The 22,992-nt window shown below is 43.1% G+C and overlaps 2 protein-coding genes across 3 annotated transcripts in view; one reads left to right on the forward strand and one right to left on the reverse strand.

The window, feature by feature from the left end:
• The window catches only part of LOC132389912 (uncharacterized), a 45,968-nt gene extending 40,075 nt beyond the window's left edge, over positions 1–5,893 (forward strand). Inside the window, exon 15 of the mRNA XM_059962474.1 lies at positions 5,601–5,893. Coding sequence (XP_059818457.1) covers positions 5,601–5,893 — 293 coding nt within the window. The remainder of the gene's footprint in view (positions 1–5,600) is intronic.
• Positions 5,894–11,307: 5,414 nt separating this feature from the next.
• On the reverse strand, positions 11,308–18,865 carry LOC132389909 (zinc finger protein 239-like). 2 transcript variants are annotated; one of them, XM_059962472.1, is made up of 2 exons: positions 18,789–18,865; positions 11,308–13,758 (listed from the first exon to the last, which is right to left on the reverse strand). In XM_059962472.1, exon 2 carries the CDS (start codon positions 13,107–13,109, stop codon positions 12,309–12,311), a length of 801 nt encoding a protein of 266 aa, XP_059818455.1. In that variant the 5' UTR covers positions 13,110–13,758; positions 18,789–18,865; the 3' UTR covers positions 11,308–12,308. The 2 variants fall into 2 exon arrangements, with proteins under 2 accessions (XP_059818455.1, XP_059818456.1); XM_059962473.1 differs by lacking the exon at positions 18,789–18,865 and adding an exon at positions 18,352–18,698.
• Between the last annotated feature and the right edge of the window lie 4,127 nt (positions 18,866–22,992).

The following is a 22,992-nucleotide window of genomic DNA, read 5'->3' on the forward strand; positions in this document are numbered from 1 at the left end:
TTTTTACTGGCCTGGTCTAAGAAAAGATGTGGCGATGTTTTGTAAAACGTGCCATACTTGTCAAATTGTGGGTAAACCAAATCAGGTTACACCAGTAGCTCCATTACAACCTATCCCAGCATTTGGTGAACCATTTTCTAAAGTTATTGTAGATTGTGTTGGTCCATTACCAAAGACAAAAACTGGTTATCAGTATTTGTTGACTATCATGTGTACTTCTTCTAGGTTTCCAGAGGCAGTACCACTTAGGAATATAAAAGCTAAGACAGTGACAAAGGCACTTATATTTTTTTTTACTTATTTTGGATTACCTAAGGAGATACAAACTGATCAAGGCAGTAATTTTATGTCTGGAATGTTTCAGCAGATAGTTTATAAATTGGGAGCTAAGCAAATCACTTCGTCTGCATACCAACCAGAATCGCAGGGTGCCTTGGAGAGGTTTCATTCTACCCTCAAGAATATGATTAGGACATTTTGTGTGGAAAATGAAAGTGACTGGAATGAGGATATAAACTTTTATTTGCAGTAAGGGAATCGGTACAGGAATCTTTAGGTTTTAGTCCATTTGAACGTGTTTGGGCATAGAGTTAGAGGACCTTTAGCTTTATTGAAAGAACAGTGGATTAATAAGGAAGTACACACTAATTTGTTGGACTATGTGTTGAAATTTAAGGACAGGTTACATAAAGCTTGTAGCTTAGCTAAGGAAAATTTAAAGTTGGCTCAGGAGAAAATGAAGACTTGGTATGATAAAGAAGCTAGGATGAGGATATTTAAGCCTGGAGATAAGGTGTTGGTTCTTTTCCCAGTGCAGACAAATCCTTTACAAGCTAGATTTCATGGTCCTTATGAAATTCTGTCTAAAATCAATTATGTGGATTACGTGGTAAAAACTCCAGATCGTAGAAGGTCAACACAACTTTGCCATATAAATATGTTGAAACCATATTTTGAGAAACAATCTGATACTGTGACTGTTGTGGTTAGTGAGAATGAGTTTGATTTAACTAGGAACATGGTAGATGATTCATCTGACTTTCATTCTAAATCCAACATTGTTTCTGTTAGGTTACCAAATTCAACCATTCTGGAAAATATTGATGAAAAATTAGCACATTTACAGTTAGAGCAGAGACAACAGATGAAGGAGTTGATTTTTAAATATAGGGAGTTGTTTCCAGATGTTCCGAGAAGGACTACTATAGCTTCACATGATGTAGATGTTGGAGATGTCAAACCTATTAAACAACATCCATATAGGATGAACATGGAAAAATGTGAACTTGCTGGAAAGAAATTGAACATATGTTAGAGAATAATATTATTAGACATTCTAACTCGAATTGGAGTTCGCCATGTGTAATGATGCCAAAACCAGATGGTAGTATTAGGTTTTGTACGGATTATAGGAAGGTGAATGCTGTAACGAAAACAGATGCATATCCAATTCCTAGAGTAGATGATTGTGTAGATAAAGTTGGAAAAGCAAAGTTCCTTACAAAGATTGATTTATTGAAAGGGTATTGTTGTGTTCCATTAACGGACAGAGGTAGAGAAATTTCTGCATTTGTAACTCCATCTGGGTTATATGAGTATAATGTTCTTCCATTTGGGATGAAGAATGCCCCAGGTACTTTCCAGAGAATGATTAACTTTGTGATTCAGGGATTGAAAGATACTGATGCTTATATTGATGATTTAGTGACAGGAAATGATACTTGGGAAGCACACATTATTGCGATGGAGAAATTGTTTGAAAGGCTTTCAAAAGCTAACTTAACTATTAATTTAGCTAAGAGTGAATTTGGACATGCCACTGTGACTTACCTTGGTTATGTTGTGGGTCAAGGTAAGGTAGCTCCTGTTCAGGCAAAAGTTCAGGCAATTTTAGAGATTCCCACTCCAACGGGGAAAAAGACTCTCAGAAGGTTTTTGGGAATGGTAGGATATTATCGGAAATTTTGTATGAATTTTGCTAATGTTGCCCTTCCATTAACTAAGCTTCTGCGGAAGAATGAGATGTTTGTATGGACGGTGCCTTGTCAAGAAGCATTTGAAAAATTGAAAAAAATGATATGTCAACAACCTGTGCTTAAGGCACCTGACTTTGGGAAACCTTTTTCATTGGCTGTGGATGCTAGTGATGAGGCTGCAGGAGCAGTATTAATGCAAAGGAATGAGGGTGATGAGGTTGATCATCCAGTAGCTTACTTTTCTAAGAAATTTAATAAACATCAAAGAATCTATTCGAAAATCGAGAAAGAATTGTTATCTCTTGTGTTAGCTTTGGAATATTTTGAGGTATATGTTAGTACAATTCAAAAACCACTTATTGTTTACACTGATCATAATCCGTTAGTTTTCCTGAGTAAGAAGAAAAACAAAAACAGAAGATTATTAAATTGGAGTTTGATGTTACAAGAGTACAATATTGTGATAACTCATATTAAAGGTAAAGATAATGTGGTTGCTGATTGTCTATCTCGATGTTGGATGTATACTGTAATTTTTTTTTGGAGTGTTTTTTTTTCAATTGTAACACTCCTACTGTATTGTGAGTTATAAGCTGTTATATGATGGTATTGTATATTGTGTATGTTATAACATTTATACCTTTGTTTTCTTGTAAGCAATTGTTAAAAATTTTTGTTCTTGTCAGACCAAAAGGGAGGTGTTACGTACTCGTGACACATTTCAGTGGTGCCCTTGTCATGTGACTGGGGTTGAAGCTGTACTGGTCTTGAGGTGATTGTCTTGTGATGGTGGAATGACGTCATTTTCCCGTCAGTCGAGATCATGTGACGGGTTTTTTTTACAGGTTATAAAAGGTAGACCCCACCCTGGGAGGAGGGGCAGTTCGTGGCTGGATTTGCCAGGTTGACTTCATGCCACTGCGTGTTTTAAGTGATGACGCAGTTTAGTTGAAGGATGAAGTTTTTATTTAATGCCTAAAGTTTAAAAGGTCATTGCCAGCAGGTTCTTTATGATTTTGTTAGTTCGAGAAATTAGTGGAGAGTGAAGATTGGAAGTTCGGAAGTTAAAGATCGAGGAGCATCGCTTTCTACGGTGAATCGGGGCCGACCTTTGTTTGATCCTTATTTGGAAGGATTTCATTGACTACCTTCGTGTTAATCCCTAGGTTTAACTAGAAAGGATTGAAGGTAGTGGAGAAGGAAAGGTCAGTGCCTTTAAGCCGTTCTGTTTCGTGAATTCTTCGTGGGATGTTCGACGTCGGGGATCGAAGCAAGCGACGTGAAAGAGAACCTAAATCGTCCTATAAAGTCTCTCCTTTTAAATGGACTGTGAGCATATCGAACTTTTGGCAATACCACTTTTAAGAACTGTTTTTGGAATATCACTTTAAGAACTGTTTGGGCTGCCGCTCAGCAGCTGTTTCCGGTTACGGTAGTGTTTGTTTACTTTTGGGCGGTTTGTTTTCTGTGTTTAATAAACGTGTTGTTTGTTATAAGAAACCCTTGCCGAACTCATATATTTATTGTTGCCTGAATACGTAACAGGGGATCACGGTGGAAAACATCTTTTTACAGATGGAGCTGGTGACAGCTCCCATACAACGCATCGTCCTCGGTCACGTAAAGCCTTTCATCCCCAACGAGGACCTGCTTCCCGCACTGGCCCGCTTGGGGCAAGTACGGTCAGAGATAACTGCCATCAGGCACAAATTCAGGAGGCGCATCCTCTGTACTGTAATTTGTTTCCGGCGAGAGGTATTCATGCAGATGGAAAGGGAGGACGACGTTGAGGACGGGTTTACTGACGGCACGAGGAAGTAGATTATCAGGTGTATTGGAGCTCTAAGCACCCACGGTGCCATGCGTGCGGGGAGCTGGGGCACTTGCGGAAGGATTGTCCTAACACCCGAAAACCCAGGGAGTCCACTTCGGGAACTAGTGCCCCAGCTACCTCTACCCCTGATCTCATTCCTTCTCCTACACCTGTGCCGGCCCCTGCTCCTGCCCCTGACCCTGTCTCTGCCCCTGTCCCTATTCCTACGTCTGTTCCAGTCTCTGCTCCTGCCCCTGACCCTGTCTCTAACCCTGTCCCTGTTCTTACGTCTGTTCCAGTCTCTACTCCTGCCCTGGCCCTGTCTCTACCCCTGTCATTCCAACGTCTGTTCCAGTCCCTGCCCCTGCCCCTGACCCTGTTCCTACCCCTGTCCCTGTTCCTACGCCTGTTCCAGTCCCTGCTCCTAGTCCTGTGGTTCAGGCGAGTGTTCCTGAGGCTACGAGCAGGGAGGTGAGGCAAGTGACGTGGTGGAGCCTGTGCGGAGCAAGAAGACAAATAAGAAGTCCAAACAAAGGTCGGCCCCGAGACTGCAGAGCTCACACCCTTTTGCCCTGAAGTGGAGCGGGATGCTCGGGTAAGTGCGCAGTTGGACGGGGTGATGGAAGCAGAGAGCACCATCGCTGTGCTCCTCCGGCTTTAAGAGGAGAAGGGAATGTTCCCCCAAGAGGGCAGGGAATGTAGATGCGGGGGAGTCCCAGAAAGGGGTGGGAATATGGGTAGAAGTTGTGTCTAACACTGAATTCCCAGATGTAGCCACCAGTCCTGTGGTTGGTGGTGTGGTTGTGCAGGAAGCTAGTGCTGGGCCTGTTTGCACAACTAAAACAGACCTGGAGCCCTCTACCCAGGACTTAGCAGTAAGCGCCTCCCTGGAGGCAAGTGTATTAAACAGTATGAGCGGAGAGGAGAACAAACTCTCTCACTGTCAGCTTTAGGCTGCCGGTGAATCCCTTGGATCAGAGCTGCTGGGGTCCCCTTCATGCCTGTCTCCTGGGGAGGGTGATATACCCTGCATGCCGACCCCATCAACTAATGGCCTGCAGGGAGTCTCTGGAGATTATCCCTCCATCGTCGTAACTGTGGATAAGACTGATGCGCCGGTGGAGCGGGAAGGTTTGAGTGAGGTACCCGCTGCGCAGTGTGGGTCACAAGTGCAGCCACCTATTAGAACACATTAGGAGGAAGATGGGGGATCTGACTGCAGTGAGGGGATGGAGGGAGATTATTTTCTTAGCGAGAGAATGGACATCCTCACCCGTTCTGAGAAATCCCCATTGATAACTGTGGAGGAGATCAGAGAGTTCATTCACTCCTCTGTGGGTGCCAAGCATCGGCCTAAACTCGCCTCGCTTCGCTGGCCTAGCATGCCGAGGCTGGTGAAGTCCCTGAGGGTCATCCTCAGACGGAAGGGGAAGGGGAAGAGGAATACTGTGTCGGGAATGACAGACGGCAGCTGAAATCCTTCCTGGATGACCTGGTAGGGAACATCAGGGTGGGAAGCAGCCTCGCTCCTTCGGGAGACGGTGGGTCACAGGGTGGCGTTGGCACCACTCGGGCCGGAAAGCAAACAGCATTCTTGCTTTTTTTTCTGGATAGTGTGGTTGAGGGCCCCTCCGCTCTCATCGGGAAGGGTACTGTTGCTGAGGCCTAGAGTACTCCCGACATGAAGCTCACTGTAGCTAGTCTAAAGTTTAATGGGAGCAGGGGTTCTCACCGCAGATAAAACAATCTCGCAGTCCCCAGGCATGGGAGATATGCGGTGAATGACCTGTAAGGAATCCATACCACCCCAGGGGATGAGTCTGTTTGGCTTCTAGAGTGGCGGGGCGGGGTCTACATGAGCCACCTTAGCTCCAACTCTAGCGGGGTGGTGATCCTGTTGGCCTTGACCTTCCGGACGGAAATGGTAAAAGCTCAGGATGTCGTGGCCGGCCGCCTGCTCCATCTGGCTGTGCGCCTGGATGGTGAACCTCTGCATTTCATCAACGTGTATGCCCTGAGGGGCGGGGTGATCTGGGTGAGCCCCCGGCACACAGCAGCTACCGGGACAAGAGGGCCATCACGGATGCGGAGAGGTTCTGGATGACAGCCTCTCCCAGATAGGACACGGCCCGATTGTCCCGTGACGTGATCCGGATGACCAGTGTGCTGGAGACGCCGGCTGACGGAACGGCAGTGGCACTGCAACACGCCGAAGATGACCTCACCCGAACAGCGGCAGAGCTGGCGGCTGTCAGGATGGTCGCCCTGCAGAATCGACTGGCCCCGGATTACCCACTGACGGCTGATGGTGGTACCTGTGCAGTGATTGGTAAGGGGCGCTGCACGTTTATCCCTGACGAGTCGACTAACATCTCCCAGTTGGCTGCTCACATTCGGGACTCGGTGGCTAAAATTCAAACATCGAGGGACCAGCTCCTCCAACACGACACCTCATGGGGAAACTGGTGGCCGTTTGGGTCCTTATTGGGGTGGTGGGCAACTGTCATTCACTGATCGATTGCACTCAATCTCGTTATAATTCTGTGTGTATATTGTGCTGTGCTGGTCAAACTATTCAGAGCACGTCTGCCTTTCTTCAGAAATAGTTAAGTGTAAGACTTCCATTAAGATATATTACTTTCCTTCTCACTCTGTTACATGTAATGAACTGGGAGATTCAGGAGTGAAACTGGTGTCTGCGGCTCTGAGGAACCCGGAGTGTAAAATACAGAAACTGCGGTAAGTACCAGACTGTGGGAGATTGTGTTTACAGTCACTGGGTGTCTGACACTGAAAATTAATGTAATCAGTAATTGTGTTACTGATAAATACTGGGAATTTGCACTGTCTCCTGTCTCTCTGTGTCCTTCACCCTCCCTCTCTCTCATCTTTAGGCTGTGGGATGTCGGTCTCACAGATTTTGGCGTGGATCCGAAGGGTGGACTGTATTGGAGGGGTCGTGACTGTCACGTGACGGAACTGCCCACTACCTGGTCGGAAGGTACGCCACCTGCCAGTCAAGGTTTGACCCCTCCTCGCCCATCAATGCACACCTCACTATTGGTCCCTTTAATTAGCCTTCCTTGTACTTGGCCTCGAGCAATTGGCCTTTCTAATAGGCTTAACCCTGCTGGAACCCAGCCATTGCCCCACTGTGAATTACCAGGGCGGGACCCTCCAGCCCTGCTGCACTATAAAGGGTGTCACGTGTGCTGGACCCTTTCCCTTTGCCAACTCCGAGGGATCACCCTGCTTCACCCCAGGCTGAGAACCGTGGAACGGAGCTGGAGGAATTGTTGGTGAGCTGTGTATTGAAGACTATGGGGAGCGTTGATTACTGTCCCTGATAACATAGAGCCGAGCCTGCACAGAGACAAGTGGTGGGGAGTATCGTATTGACTTTTCCTTTGGTTGTGTGTGTGTGTGCGTGTACTTTGTCCCCAGGCGATTTTCCCACGTTCATTAGTAATTGACCGTGTGTGTTTTATTGCCGATCCGCCTTTCCCCACGACTGTTGTAAATTGTGTGCATGTTGCTTCAGTTGCCATTTTCCCACGCTTGCCTTCTGTAAATAAAATACTTTACTACCAAGACTGTGTCCAAACTCCTTGCCTTTGAGACCTACCGAATCTGTTTCCCCACTTACCACACTTGCTCACCCAATTTACATTGTCGACGTTCATGCGATATAGGTGTTGTTTAATCGGTTTGGCTTGACCAATATCTACATCATGTCCTGCGACCGTGGTTTGCTTGGGAACATCAGGAAATAAATCTTTAAACTTCAGAATTAATTCCTTCAGCTGTTGTTGTTCCTTTGGCTGCAGATGAGCCAACTTGTTATCAATGTTTTCTAGAACAAGCGAGTTCTTTAGCCTAACTGGGACCACGTTTGGCTTGTGAAAATCTCAGACGAGTCAATTGTTTCATTCTCAGGGTTGCCAGATTCATATGTTTTGACAACAATACTCACGGACGGTGCCTGTTTGTCAAAATAAGGCTTTATCATATTTATGTGTACAACCTGTGTTAGTTTACATCAGTCGGGTGTTTTGATAACATAATTCACATTATTAATTTGAGAGACTATTTCATACAGTCTGTTGAATTTCGCCTGAGGTGGATTCGTCAACATTGGAAATAGGTAAGCACCTTATTCCCCAAATGGTATTTTCTTTCGCAAGCCCGCTTATCAAACCAACACTTAATTTTGTTTTGAGAAATCTTTAAGTTTAGTCTTGCTAGAGTACAGGCGTGGTGTAGTTTATTTTTGAACTTCAAAACATAGTCTAACAAGTTAACATGTACATCGCCATCAATCCACTGTCCCTTTACCAAGGTCAAAAGTCCCCTCACTCTATGACCAAATACAAGTTCAAATGGACTAAAGCCCAGTGATTCCTGTACCGACTCTCTTACTGCGAACAAAAGCAAATATATTCCTTCATCCTAGTCTTTTCCATTTTCAACACAGTATGTCTTTTGTTGGCGTGTGCGTGCGTGCATCAATGATGTCTTTATCAAGCCTTTACAAGGCACGGAGCGAGTGAGAAAGATTGTGTAGTACACAGTATGTCTGAATCATTGTTTTGAGGGTAGAATATCAAATCTTTCTAGAGCCCATTGTAATTCAGGATGGTACGCGGATAATTTAATTTGTTTAGCTCCCAGTTCATAAACTACCTGCTGGAATAATACAGATGTAAAATTACTTCCTTGATCAGACTGGATTTCTTTAGGCAAACCAAATAAAGTAAAAAAAACTTGGTAACAGCCTTCGCCACAGTTTTAACATTAATATTTCTGAGAGGTATTGCCTCTGGGAATCTGGATGCAGTACGCATAATAATTAGCAAATACTGATGGCCAGCTTTAGACTTTGGCAATGGGCAAACTCAATCCACGATAACTTTAGAAAAGGGTTCACTGAATGCAGGTATAGACCACGGTGGGACCACTGTGATGACCTGATTAGGTTTACCAACAACTTGACAAGTGTGACAGGTTCTGCAAAAGGTCACAATATCTTTCCTGAACTTAGGCCAGTAAAATTTTTACATAATCCTGTTTAGTTTTATTCACTCCAAAATGTCGACCTAAAGGCATACTGTGGGCCAAAATTAAAAAATCAGCCCTATAAACTTTAGGAACTACAACTTGGTGAACAACTGCCCATTTCTCACTCGCTGGTATAGCAGGTGGCCTCCACTTCCTCATTAACACTCCATCCTTGGAATAATACCCTACTGGCACTTTCTTAATCTCATCATCTGAGAGAGCTGTTTCTTTTAAAGCTTCAATCTCAGGGTCTCGGTTCTGTTCTGCTATAAACTCCTTCCTAGACAGGGATAAATCTTTCTCATCAGACTTACTACCATAATCCTGTTGAAACAATGAAGGCAGAAAAGTCCCTGACACATCATCAGAACCGGAATCCCGATTTTGGCTATCATGGGTATGAGAATCATGCTGCACATAACCGTCTGCGTCGGCAGACTTTTTAGCCATACTTCGAGTTCCTGCACAGGAAGGATAAATGTTAAAATCCATCCGTGGGTCGTCAGTGGTTGGCTTAGTTTTCAACAGCACTGCAGGAACAACTTTACCATCTGCCAGGTCATTCCCTAATAGTAATCTTTCACTGGTAAACTGGAGCATAATCCGATTTTAACAGGTCCCGAAACCAACCTTGACTGTAAAGTTATCTTGTGCCATGGCACAGAAACCATGCCACCCCCAATGCCTTTAATAAGATTTAGTTCACAAGTGTCAGTCTCACCACCAAACTTTAGAACGCTGTCTAATAAAAGTGACTGAGAAGCCCCAGTATCTCGAAGGATTTTCACTGGTAACGGGGTTGAAACTTCCTTTACTAATACAAACACATCTGACATAAAGTGATCGAATCCCTTCTTAACTCGGTCAGACCTCTCAGTCTTTAACTGAGCTTCAACAGAATGTTCAGAACCCTGTGGGTTTATAGGTGCTTCAACATACTGAACAGAGTCATTTGGGACTGCCTCCTGTTCCTTTCTCTTCTTCAGGATGGAACAATCAGCCATCATATGACCAGCTTTGTTACAATAGTAACAAGAAAGACCAGAATATTTCTCCTTCAACTGCTTCCCTTCATCCTTACTCTTGTCACTAGTCCCAGCTTTAATTTCTGGTTTACCCTGCTGATCCCTGCTACTCTTTTGGAAGATCTTATTTGGGGTAAACTTAACCTTATGAGTTAAAGCAAACTAATCTGCTAATCTAGCAGACTCCCGTAAAGTGGCAGCATCCTTTTCATCTAAGTATGTCTTTATGTCTTCATAAACACACCTTTTGAATTCTTCAATTAAAACCAAATCTTTCTATCTGTAAAAATCATCATTTATATTTTTATATGTGCACCAGTGGTCAAAACACACAACTACTAATAAGCAAATTCCATATAAGTCTGATTCACAGATTTCCTCAAATTTCTAAACTTTTGCCTGTATGATTCTGGGACCAACTCATAAGCTTTGAGCACAGCCTGTTTCACTAAGTCATAATTAGCTGCATTTTCAATTGATAGGGCAGAATGAGCTTGTTGAGCCTTACCCTTAATTATACTTTGTAACTAAAGAGTCCAGCTTCCTTTCGGCCACTTTTGACTTTGAGCCGCTTTATCAAAATGCTGGAAGTATTTACCAACCTCAGTCTCATCAAATGGAGGGACCAATTTAACTTTCTGGCTGGCATTAAACGGTACAACCAACTCCTTTGAGCCAGCAACTTCTTTCTCGAGCCTTAACTTCTCTATCACAAACTGCCTCTGTCTTTCTCCTTCTTCCCTCTGTTTTTCTGCTTCCTCAGCTTCAGAACTTTTTTATGCTTCTTCCATCTGTTTGTATGCCTGTCAAGCATCAAACACCCTCTTTCTCTCATTCTCTTCAGCCTCTAATTTAAGTACATCAATCTTCATTTGTTCCAGTCATAACTGGATCTCCTCTTTACTCACAGAAAACCTGTGTAACACCTCCTTATCATACACCTTCATAGATATATTGTGCTCAACTATTTTCCTCTGAATTTCTGGCTTTCTCATAGCCCCCCTATGGAGGCTGCAATTCCCAGCCGCACCATCAACCGGACATATTAAAGTGTCCTGGAGCCGACCATCCTCCTGATGATCTGGTAAACGGCTGAGCTGTTGCGTTACACCAGCCTAAGTAGATGGGGCTGGATAATTGGATTGTGCCATTCTACTACAGCCAGGGGAATGTTCTCTGGAGCTACTTCATTTATGCCATATCTTTTTAAGGAGAGGAATGTTTTCTCTCCCATGCAACTTACTATTGAATGGCCAGCATCCAATATAAGCCCACAGCCAGGAGCTGAGTGGTGTCTCTTGGTCAGAGGAGTATTTCTCTATGTTGTTGTAACCCAGTTTTGTTCTGTTTCGCTGATTAAAGTTTGGACTGTAGAACAGTTCTGTTGAGTTTATAAACATTTTGGGTAACAAAACTCCTACTTTTTTCACCTGTACCTGCTCTCCCAGTTTTATGCTTCCCCTGGTCCTTCACACCCCCATACCTCATTGAGGTTCAATAGTCAGCAATTCATTTGTTTTAGCTTTTCCTAATGCCTCAGGGGTTGGCGCTTCCACACATATATAAATATCCATTGCTGCTGATTTCCACACACAAATAAATCAAAAGGGATTTTCCCCAATCAGATTGATAATTATTTGATCAATAAGCCCTGCAAATTTGTTCATATCCCAGACGCAGGCCCCAATTTTGTTATGAACCATAATGCTTTAGACACAAACCAGCAACAATAGACTACACCTGGAGTCTTTTGATGTCAAAACCACTGTCTTTATTTGTAACTACTTATAAAATTGTAACAAACAATTTAAACAAAAGTTAAGTGTTATGTGTATAAATGTGTGTAAATATAACTCCCAAACTACTGAGCTCGAGGGAAACAATGCTTGGAGTCTTGCGATGGTAAAGTTCAGGTCATCCACAGAATAGGTGATGAGAGAGAGATAGTTGCAATCCAGGGTAAATGTCGAGAGAAGGCAATTCTGTCGAATTCCACAGGTTCCACGGTGGTAAAATGAGAGATCAGTTGCTGTAGAATTTATCCGTCGTTCCAAATCCACATACGAATTATCACCGAAAGCGAATTCTCACAGTGATATCGTCGTCACCCAGGAAAGGGTAACACATAAGTGGTCTCCACAGGATACGCCAAATCCGATCCAAACCTATGGATCAAACGAGGTGACAACCACACATTCCATGTACGGTGAATTGATAATTAACCCACCCTTGCGGGTATAGGAAATTTCTGAAAAATGACCCTTGGCCACCAACTCCCTGGTTTCAATCCTTCCATTTTTCCTCTGTCTCCATCTGACTCTGAGCGTCCGTGTCCTCGATTAAAACTAAACACGCTGCAAGTCAGACTGATTTGATTTCTTAATCTCACACTTTCTCTCTTAAAATTACAGTCCACAGTAAACGAAACATAGGGATTCATAACAATGGCCACACCCTGTTGTGATCTGACTGGTGTGCCAGTAGTTGGGATGACTGAGTGAAACCTTTCCCACAGACTGAGCAGGTGAATGGCTTCTCCCCAGTGTGAACTCGCTGATGTCTCTGTAGGTTGGATGAATCAATGAATCTCTTCCTGCAGTCTGAGCAGGTGAAAGGCTTCTCCCCAGTGTGAACTCGCTGGTGACTCTGTAGGCTGGATGACTCAGTGAATCTCTTCCCACAGACTGAGCAGGTGAACGGCTTCTCCCCAGTGTGAACTCGCTGGTGACTCTGTAGGCTGGTTGACTCAGTGAATCTCTTCCCACAGACTAAGCAGGTGAACGGCTTCTCCCCAGTGTGATCTCTCTGATGACTCTGTAGTCTGAATGACTGAGTGAATCCCCTCCCACAGACGGAGCAGATGAATGGCCTCTCCCCAGTGTGATCTCGCTGATGTACCAGTAGGTTGGATGATGCAGTGAATCTCTTCCCACAGACAGAGCAGGTGAACAGCTTCTCCCCAGTGTGAACTCGCTGATGGATCAGTAGGCGGGATGACAGTGTGAATCCCTTCCCACATTCTGAGCAGGTGAACGGCTTCTCTCCAGTGTGAACAAACTGGTGTGCCAGTAGTTGGGATGACCAAGTGAATCTCTTCCCACAGACTGAGCATGTGAACGGCTTCTCCCCAGTGTGAACTCGCTGATGGCTCAGTAGGTGGGATGACTGAGTGAATCCGTTCCCACAGACTATACAGGTGAACGGCCGCCCCCTGGTGTGAAGTCGCTGGTGAGCCATTAGATCAGATAACTGAGAGAAACCCTTCCCCGAAATTCAGCAGATGACAGCCTGTGCCCAGTGTGATCTAACTGATGTACCCACAGGTGGGATGACCAACAGAATCATTTCCCACAAACAGAATGGCCTTGCCCAGTGTGAACCTGCTCATGTACCTTCAGTTGAGATAACCGAGTGAATCCATTCCCACTGTCTGAGCAGGTGAATGGCCACTCTCCAGTGTGAACTGACTGGTGTGCCATTAGGTCAGATGACCCAGAGAATCCCTTCCCCGAAATTCAGCAGATGACCAGCCTCTGCCCAGTGTGATCTGACTGGTTTGTCCACAGGTGGGATGCCCGGCAGAATCCTTTCTCACACACAGAACAGATGAATGGCCTTGCCCAGTGTGAACTTGCTGATATACCTTCAGTTGAAATGACTGAGTGAATCCATTCCCACTGTCTGAGCAGGTGAACGGCCTTTCTCCTGTGTAAAATGACAGGCTTGCAATTTTGTCAAATGACCAAATGAATCCCTCCCCACAGTCTGAGCAGGAAGGATGGTCGAGTGAATCCCTTGCTCCACTTCTTAAATATCTAGACAGAGACAACAAAACTGGCGTGCCATGTTTGAGCTTCCTGGAGCCAAATTCCTTCCCATTTTTAACCTGTAAGAAGATTTACAAAATCCATCAATGGATTTAGGACAACATTTCAGATGAGATTACATGAGTTGCCAAGGATTGATCTGGTATTACACTCTCCTGACTGGGCAGAGAGCTGGTATCTGGAATGACCATCAATTCCTATCTCTATAAGAATGCTCTATAAGATGTTCTTCCTGTCTCTATAAGAATGGGGCATTTCTGCCATCTGCAATCTGTGGCCTGGCTCAGTTTGACTCTCCATTGGTATTATTCCCTGCTCCTGCTGAGCAGCATGGGTGCCTGGCCCCACAGTAACTGAAACAGTATCACACAAATAGTCTTTCTAGAAGTGCAACTGGAATTTTCTCTTATGTATTATTAACTTAAAGTGCCACAATTTTAACGCCATATAAAAAATTCCTACTGAGATGAATGGTTGGTCCACATAGCTGTTAAAAGGGCTTAGAGTGAATTTTTGTAATATTTCAGTTTTGTCTAGAAAACTACAACACAGAAACAGGCCCTTTGGGCTATCTAGTTTGTGCTGAACTAATTAAACTGCCCACTGCCACATCCCTACCATCCAGGTACCTACACGAACCGCTTAAATGTTGAAATCGAGCTCGCATGCACCACTCGGGATGGCTGCCCATTCCAAACCTAGATGACTTTCTGTGTGAAGAAGTTTCCCCTCATGTTCCCCTTAAAATTTCACCTTTCACCCTTAATCCATGGCCACTGGTTGTAGTCCCACACCAATCAGTGGTAAAAGCCAGCTTGAATTTACACCTTCCCTTTAGTTGATTATACTCAAAGGCGCTTTCTAAATGGTCACCTATGTCATTGTCATTCATAGGTTGAATAAATGCTATAAAAATGGCTATTCTACCGAATTTTTTATATATATTTCAGGCAGTTCCCTCTTTTGTTCCAAAAACATTATTTGATAAAATAGATTCTTTGATTTTATCTTATGTTTGGAATAATAAAGGCTCTAGAGTGAATAAACTTTTATTGCAAAAATCAAAAAAAGATGGAGGACTGGCTTTACCAAACTTTAGATTTTATTACTGGGCAATTAATATTCATTATATTACTTTTTGGATTTATGAGATAGACGACCAAGACCGCCCTTCATGGTTACAGTTGGAGGAAAATTCAGTAATAGGTTTTTTGTTAGCTACTTTATTAGGAGCTCCTCGTCCGTTTCCGTTCTCCAGAATAGGTAGACAATCTCTTAACACTATTGTTAAACATACTTTTAAAATTTGGTTTCAATTTCATAGATTTTTTGAATTTTTTTTTATTTTCTAGTAATACTTATTCTAATTTATTTTTTAAACCATCAACTATGGATAAGGCTTTTTTAACATGGAAAATTAAGGGAATAAAGACTTTCTTACATTTGTTTTTACAAGATTGTTTAATGTCTTTCTCACAGTTAATGGATAAATATGATATCTAATACACAGTTTTTTCAGGTATTTACAGGTTAGGAATTTCTTACATGATTTTTTACTGAATTACCCCTTGGCCTGCTCTTCAAATTTGGCTTATGTTATTTTTCAGTTTAAACCTTTTCAAAAACGATTAATAGCTATCATTTATAAACAGTTAATGAATGCTCGCATGTCGCCTAATGATAGGGTTCAACCTATCTGGGAAATAGAACTTCAACATTCACTTTCAGATGATCAATGGAATAAGATTTATTATTTAGTCTATAATTCATCTGTCTGTGTACACCATATCTTAATACAGTTTAAGATAGTACACAGGCCCCATATAATCCAAAGATAAATTGGTGCATATTTTTCTGAATATAAGCCCTATCTGTGACAGATGTAACACAGAAATGGCTACTTTAACTCATATGTTTTGGTCATGTGCAAGTTTAAATAATTTTTGGAGGGATGTGTTTGGAATATTATCTAAAGTTATAGATATGGATGTTCAACCTTATCCAATTACAGCAATTTTTGTGATTATTCCAGAAGAAGCAAGCAAAGTATCTGCTTCTGCCCAACATGTGATAGCTTTTTCACCTTTACCGGCTAGGAGAGCTATTTTGCTACATTGGAACGAATCTAACCACCTACTGTTTCCTATTGTTTCTCCACCATTGTGTCATGTCTAAGCTTGGAGAAAATTAGAAGCAGGACATTTGATACATCCTTTAATTTTGAACAAGTCTGGTGACCTTTTATTCAATATTTTCACATGATTTAATTTATTTTTTTAAATTCTCTTTGGGGGAAATCCTTATCCATGAAGGTTCAGAGATGACTGAAAGGATGTGTTTTTTTTCACTCTCTCTGTTTTTTTCCAATTTTATCCTCAATTGGACAGCCCAATCTTTCTTTTTCTTTCCCTTTTTTCTCTTTCTTTTTTTTTTCTTTTTTTTTTGTTTCAGTTTAGTTAGTGGGTTTTTTTTTTCCTTATCAATAAAATTTCCAATTTTTTAAATTATTATGAGGAGTTGTAATTTTTTTGGACCATTGTATATATAATGGCATAATATTTTACTTATTTGATTTTGATATTATATACTTTTTGTTTTTACTATTGCTGTTTATGTCTTTTATATATCTACTTGTTAAACTCCTCTTCCGATTTGTATATTCTTTAGTTGGAAATCAATAAAAAAGAATGAAAAATGAAGTTACACCATCTATGCCTCTCTTTCACAATCAAATATCCCCTCAATCTTCAACATTCCAAGGAATAAAGTCCTGAGAAGATGAACTGATTTCCAAAAGTCATGAAGTTAAAGATGAAACATTATTTTCAACATTTTAAGCAAGATTAGTGTATTATTTTTGTTTTTACAATTTCAGAGTGAAAAAAAAGGAAAGGAGCAGCATGCAAAAGTTTGGGAACCCCAAGAGATTTGAGCTCTCAGGTACCTTTTACCAAGGTGTCAGACCTTCATTAACTGGTTAGGGCTATGGCTTGTTCACAATCTTCATTAGGAAAAGCCAAGTGTTACAAATTTCAAAGCTTTATAAATACCCTGACTCCACAAACCTCGCCCCAACAATCTGCAGCCATGGGCTCCTCTAAGCCCCTGCCTAGCACTCTGAAAATTAAAATACATGATACCCACAAAGCAGGAGAAGGCTATAAGAAGACAACAAAGCGTTTTCAGGTAGCCCTTTCCTTAGTTCGTAATGTAATTAAGAAATGGCAGTTGACAGGAATGGTGGTCAAGTTGAGGTCTAGAAGACCAAGAATTCCTTCCAAGAGAACTGCTCGTAGGATTACTAGAAAGGGAAATCAAAACCCCCGTTTGACTGCAAAAGACCTTCAGGAATATTTAGCAGACTCTGAAGTGGTGGTGCACTGTTCTATTGTGCAGGGACACCTACACAAATATGACTTTCATGGAAGAAACATCAGAAGAAAACCTTTCCTGTGCCATCGCCACAAAATTCAGGGTCAGATGTTTGCAAAGGAACATCTAAACAAGCCTTATGCATTTTGGAAACAAGTCCTCTGGACTGATGAAGTTAAAAAAGAACTGTTTGGGTGCAATGAGCAAAGGTATGTTTTGAGAAAAAAGGGTGCAGAATTTCATGAAAAGAACACCTCTCTAACTGTTAAGCACGGGGGTGGATTGATCATGCTTTGGGCTTGTGTTGCAGCCAGTGGCACGGGGAACGTTCTACTGGTAGAGGGGAGAATGAATTCCATTCAATACCAGCAAATTCTGGAAGCAAACATCACACCATCTGTAAAATAGCTGAAAATTAAAAGAGGATGGCTTCTACAACAGGATAATGATCCTAAATGCACCTCAAAATCCACAATGGACTACCTCAGGAAACGCAAGCTGAACATTTTGCCATGGACCTCACAGTCCCCTGACCTAACCATCATTAAAAATCTGTGGATAGACCTCAAAAGAGCAGTGCATGCAAGACGGCCCAAGAATCTCACAGAACTAGAAGCCTTTTGCAAGAAAGAATGGGCAAAAATCCCCAAACAAGAATTGAAAGACTCTCAGCTGCCTACAGAAAGCGTTTAGAAGCTGTGATACTTGCCAAAGAGGTTGCTACTAAGTACTGACCATGCAGGGTGCCCAAACTTTCACTTCAGGCCCTTTTCCTTTTTTATTATTTTGCAACTGTAAATGATGGATACAAAAGAGTAATCTTGCTTAAAATATTAAAGAATGTGTCATCTTTAACTTTATGACTTTTGGAAATCAGGTCATTGTTTTACTCGCTTAGCTATTCACAGGAAGAGAAAGGTAGCCAAATTTTTGCATATCACTAAATGCAATTTTCTTGCTAAATGATGCTTTAAAAAGTTGGACTTCCAAATATCACTCCCCTTCTTCCCACTTGCAAATTCTTCAGCAATTTTTGCATCACCACAATATACACAAGGTAACACCAGTTTCTGTATTGGACATAAATATTTCCCCTGGACCCTCCCTCAGGTGACTGGCGGTGATGAACTTGGTGATGCCAATGAATATGAAGGGAAGGGCAGTACTCTGTCTCATTGGAGTCTGGAACATTTGTGATCCGAAAGCTACTTGTTACCCAGGGCAAAGTTGTTTGATTATCATTATGTATCCAGACAGAATAGGTTAAAACATATCCTCACGTGTAGAAAACTCCAGAACAAGCAACACACACAAAATGCTGGAGGAACTCAGCAGGCCGGGCAGCACCTATGGGAAAGAGTATAAATGCTGAGTTCCTCCGGCATTTTGTATGAAATTCCTCCGGATTTCCAGCAACTGCAGGTTTTCTCTTGCTGCGGTTGGAGGCAGAACAAAGATGATTTTCTCAGCAGCTGATAGAAAGATTTTGTTCTCTTTTTCCGAATTCCTAATCCTTGCATTCAGATAGCTGGAGCTCAGCTCCGTCTGTGAGATCCATCTGCTCCCATTCCCTGATTAGCCGGAAGCACCCCGGGGCCCGCGTACGGATCGTGGGGCTGAGAGAGAGGAAAAAGACCTTGCCTGTGCCGAGTTTGCGGACCACAGTCTCCGGTTCTCACAGCAATTGTCGCTCAATTAGAGTCGAAAGAGCCCTTACCTTTCCGCTCCTCCCGACATTTTGTATACTACGCGCATGCGTAGTTATCGGAGACGACCGTAATCCTGCGCTTGCGCATTTGATCGGTGCTTTAAACGACAGCGAAATTTTAAACGCGCGGCTTTATGGGTAATCATGGTGCCATTCAAAATTTATGCAAGCTTCGGTTCCACGTCCATATCTCAGTTTTTGTGTGTGTATAGAAAACTGAGCAGCTTTCTTAACGCAGAGAGCGGCTCCCATAAACGAAACACTCAATATCAACAGGCATTTCGTGTATCTAATGCCAAAGTACAATCCTCTTCCAAATGCAGATGTGAAACAAAACAGATTCTGCAGATGCTGGAAATACAGAGACGCACACACACAAAATGCTGAAGGAGCTCTGCAGTTCAGGCAGCAACTAAACAGAGGAGTACACAGTCTAGACATGCTGAAGGGGCTCGGCTTAAATGCTGCCCATTTATTCCTCTCCACATTTGCCGCCTGATCTGCTGATAACCTGCAATGTTTCGTAGAAATTAACCATTTTGTTTTTCAATTAACCGGTTTCCAAATGTTTCTCATCTTTCATTCATAGCCACATCCTGCTGGTCTGGTTCCTCTTCCTCCTCCTGCTCGTAACCTCCAGAACCCGTCTCTTTCCGGAACCCCAAAGCTCTGATTGGAGCTGGTAATTTTTTTTTTTTTGACTCCGCTCCACTGAAGATTCACTCGCCAGTCCGCTGTCAGGGTTTAGAGGCGCATTGCCACAACCCGGCTGTCTGAGGCACAGTCCTTTGAAATTGGTGAAAATGACACAAAATTTGAAAAGAGCAGGGAAAAAGGTGTTTAACCACCTTAGTCCAGAGCCCTGGGGAAGGTCAAATACTCAGCGAGCTCATCGTGTTAATTAGTCTGCGGAAAATCATGCAGGAAATTCATGCAGGTGTATAAGATGATGAGAGGCATTGATCGTGTGAAAATTCAGAGGCTTTTTCCCCAGGGCCGAGATGGCGAACACGTGGGGGGCATAGATAAGGTGCTTGGAAGTAGTTTAAGGGAGGTGTCAGAGATATATATTTTTATACAGATAGTGGTGGGTGTGTGGACTGCACTGCCAGCGACGGCGGTAGAGACGGGTACAATAGAGTCTTTTAAGAGAATCTTAGATAGGTACATGGAGCTTAGGAAAATAGAGGGTTCTGTGGTAGGGTAATTCTAGGCATTTTCTAGAGTAGGTTACATGGTCAGTACAACATTGTGGGCCGAAGGGCCTGTAATTTGCTGCAGATTTCTCTGATTCTATGAAATTCAAGGGAAAACTCTTCTCCCACGGAGTGGTGACAAGTTGCAACAGGAAGAGTGAGAGATTAGTTTTAAAACACTGATATGGAACAGAAAACTGGGCAGGGACCAGATAGACTGAGTGGCCTCTCTAGTGTACATTGTGAGTTTGGCAGTGACAGTAAGTACCTGCGACATGGGATTTGATACAGAATTGATTTAACTTTCACAGATCCAAAATATTAAACACCAGTCAAATTTATGGCTAACATCAGCAGAACAGACTCCTCCAATGCTCAGTGACCAGGGTTCAGTCCTGAGTGCGATGAGCAGCCGCAAGGACTGCAGAATCTGGCAGTAACAGTCCCTCATGAACCTACAGCTGCTTTCAGTCACCGTGATGGTTAAACATTTAACACGGAGCTGATTGGAACTTCCTCCCTGATGTGAAGTTGCTGGTGTTGCAGCAGCTGGGATGAGTGAGTAAAACTCTTTGCTCACTCCGGACAGAAATGTGGCCTCTATTTATTGTGAACTCACGGGAGCATCACAAGGTGGGTTAACTGAATGAGTCTCTTCGCACACACGGAGCAAGTGAACGGCCGTTTCCCAGTGCAAAACTGTAGGTCACGGTTTTCAGTATCGGCCCGAAATGTTCACTGTTCGTTTCCACGGATGCTGCCCAGCCTGCTGGGTTCCTCCAGCATTTTGTACCTGTTGCTTTGCCCACAGCACCTGCAGTGTACTTTGTGTTCAAGCTCTGGTGAACTGACAGATACAGCGGATCTAACGTGCTGTTGTGTTTGTGATTCCCATACACAAATCCTTTGAATTTTCTACACTGTTAAAGGTTTATAAAGCACGTCAGTGGGTGAACGACAACACTTCAACTAAAATTATTTTAGTCTCCATGGTGCCTACTGATAAAAACACTGTCACAGCTCAACACAATTTGGAGGAACAAAGCATCATCTTCTAACTGGCTACAGTTCCTGCATCAGGCACAATATCAAACGCTCCGCTTCCCTCTCTGTGTCAAAATGGATCATTCCTCCCCTTCATCAGTCTGTGACTTGGCTCAGTTTGTCTGCCTCCTTCGCATTCTGAGCATGCGCCACACACCCACTGAGATCACATTGTATTTACACGGCTGCGACTAGAGACTTTCTGATTATTATGTCCCTCCTGGTATTTGACGGTTGTAATCTCAGAGTCAGCAATGGTATTGAACATCGGGAGTAGGTGATTAGGCTTTTTCGTTGGAGATCGATAAACTGCCGGTAGTGTGTGTCTGGATGAGTGGGTCGTTTTCAGACTGGAAGGAGGTAGCGTTTGGAGTACCCCAGAGATCAGTCCCTGACCATAGTTGTTCACAGTTTAATGTCCTGGCGAAGGCAGCGAGATGTGAGATGTCCCAGTCTGCTGGTGACGCAGAAAGAGTGGAGTTGGGGGAGGGGAGGCTATTCACATGCAATTTCGTAGCTTTGCAATCAGTACATAGTGCACTGTGGGGCTGTAGTGGCGGGTTCCATTGCTGGGATCCGTGCACAGTCACTGTGGACTGTGACAATTTTGTGAATAAAGCACCATTCTCCAATTTAGAATCCCAAGCTGGGGAACAAGCCTATCGATTGTATATTGAAGTTGTATTTATGGCACTGTGATAACCAGATAGTATAGCTCTCCACGACCTCTCTATCCAGCCCTTTTAATATTGGAATTCATTTGTAAATTTCCCCAGCGGGCCATCAATACTGTCACCCGATGCATTGACAGTGAACTCGCTGATTGAAAAGTAAAATTTTCTCACTAGCAACCCTATCACTTCTAAGCAAACAACGTTACTTTACCTGCTTGATAATTATATTTTATGATAATTAGTGAGTGCAACCATGCAATACTTCGTCATATTATTAAATTAAGTATTATATGTGTTATTGTACCAGTTATTAACTGAAATGTAGTGATAGGTTATAATCTTGTTAATGTCTTAACTATCACTATATTTCTGTGGAGCTCTGGAATTCATATATTTCTTTCATCTTGGTTTACAGCTTGACATTATAAGAAGCCCTATTTTATACACACACACACACACACACACACACACACACACACACAATTAATGAGCAGGTACACAAATTGGGTGCGACATACGAGGGGTTAAGTCCGTGGCCTAAGGTGGAAGGAGTCAATTTTAGAAAACCTAGCAATTTTCAATGATCAGAAACAGAAATACCACAAACGTTATTACCTTCAAACTCTCTTCACAATCACTCAAAGAGTTGAACTGCACGTGCAGGTTCCGAGAGCTGTATAACTTTAGTCCTTCTAACTTAGGACACGAATTTATCAATCACACCTGGTACAGCTCCGGCACCTAAAGAAATGGCACTGCACCACTGCTCCAGGCGTCCGGCAGAGCTCAGGCCCGGCCCTTTCTCAATGCAACCGGCCTCGATTTTCACAATCTCGGGATCAGCCCATAATTATCGCCGCCCGAATGGGAGAACCGCCAACAACAGATGCAGAGGTCTGCACCTCGCCGCCGGTGGCCGGAGGTCCATGCAGCGCAAACGGGTTGGCGGGTGGAGGTGGGGGGGGATACTCGGATAGAATATAGGGACTGATCCTGGACCCTGAGGGTGGCCTCATCTTGGCACAAGAGGAGGCGATGTTTCACACGTCGGAACGGGAATGGGAATGGGAATTAAAATGTTTGGACACCGGGAAGTCCCGCTCGGAGCGGATAGTTCAAAGGTTAATTTATTAGCAAAGCAGGTATCCATAAACAACTCTGAATTTTTTACTTCTCCAGAGAGCCACGAAACAAATGTCGTTCACAGAGAAAAATGAAATTTCCACACCGACCCCAGCATAAGAACTAACGGCATCCCGATCATCAACCCCCAAAACCCACCCCTCCCATACAAAAGGG

The sequence above is a fragment of the Hypanus sabinus genome, unplaced genomic scaffold (genome assembly GCF_030144855.1).
Source record: "Hypanus sabinus isolate sHypSab1 unplaced genomic scaffold, sHypSab1.hap1 scaffold_699, whole genome shotgun sequence".
Lineage (NCBI taxonomy): Eukaryota > Metazoa > Chordata > Chondrichthyes > Myliobatiformes > Dasyatidae > Hypanus > Hypanus sabinus.

What these genes read in the sequence shown, in the direction of transcription:
- LOC132389909 (XM_059962472.1), bottom strand. Translation starts at nt 13,109, where the DNA reads ATGGCTCACCAGCGACTTCACACCAGGGGGCGGCCGTTCACCTGTATA.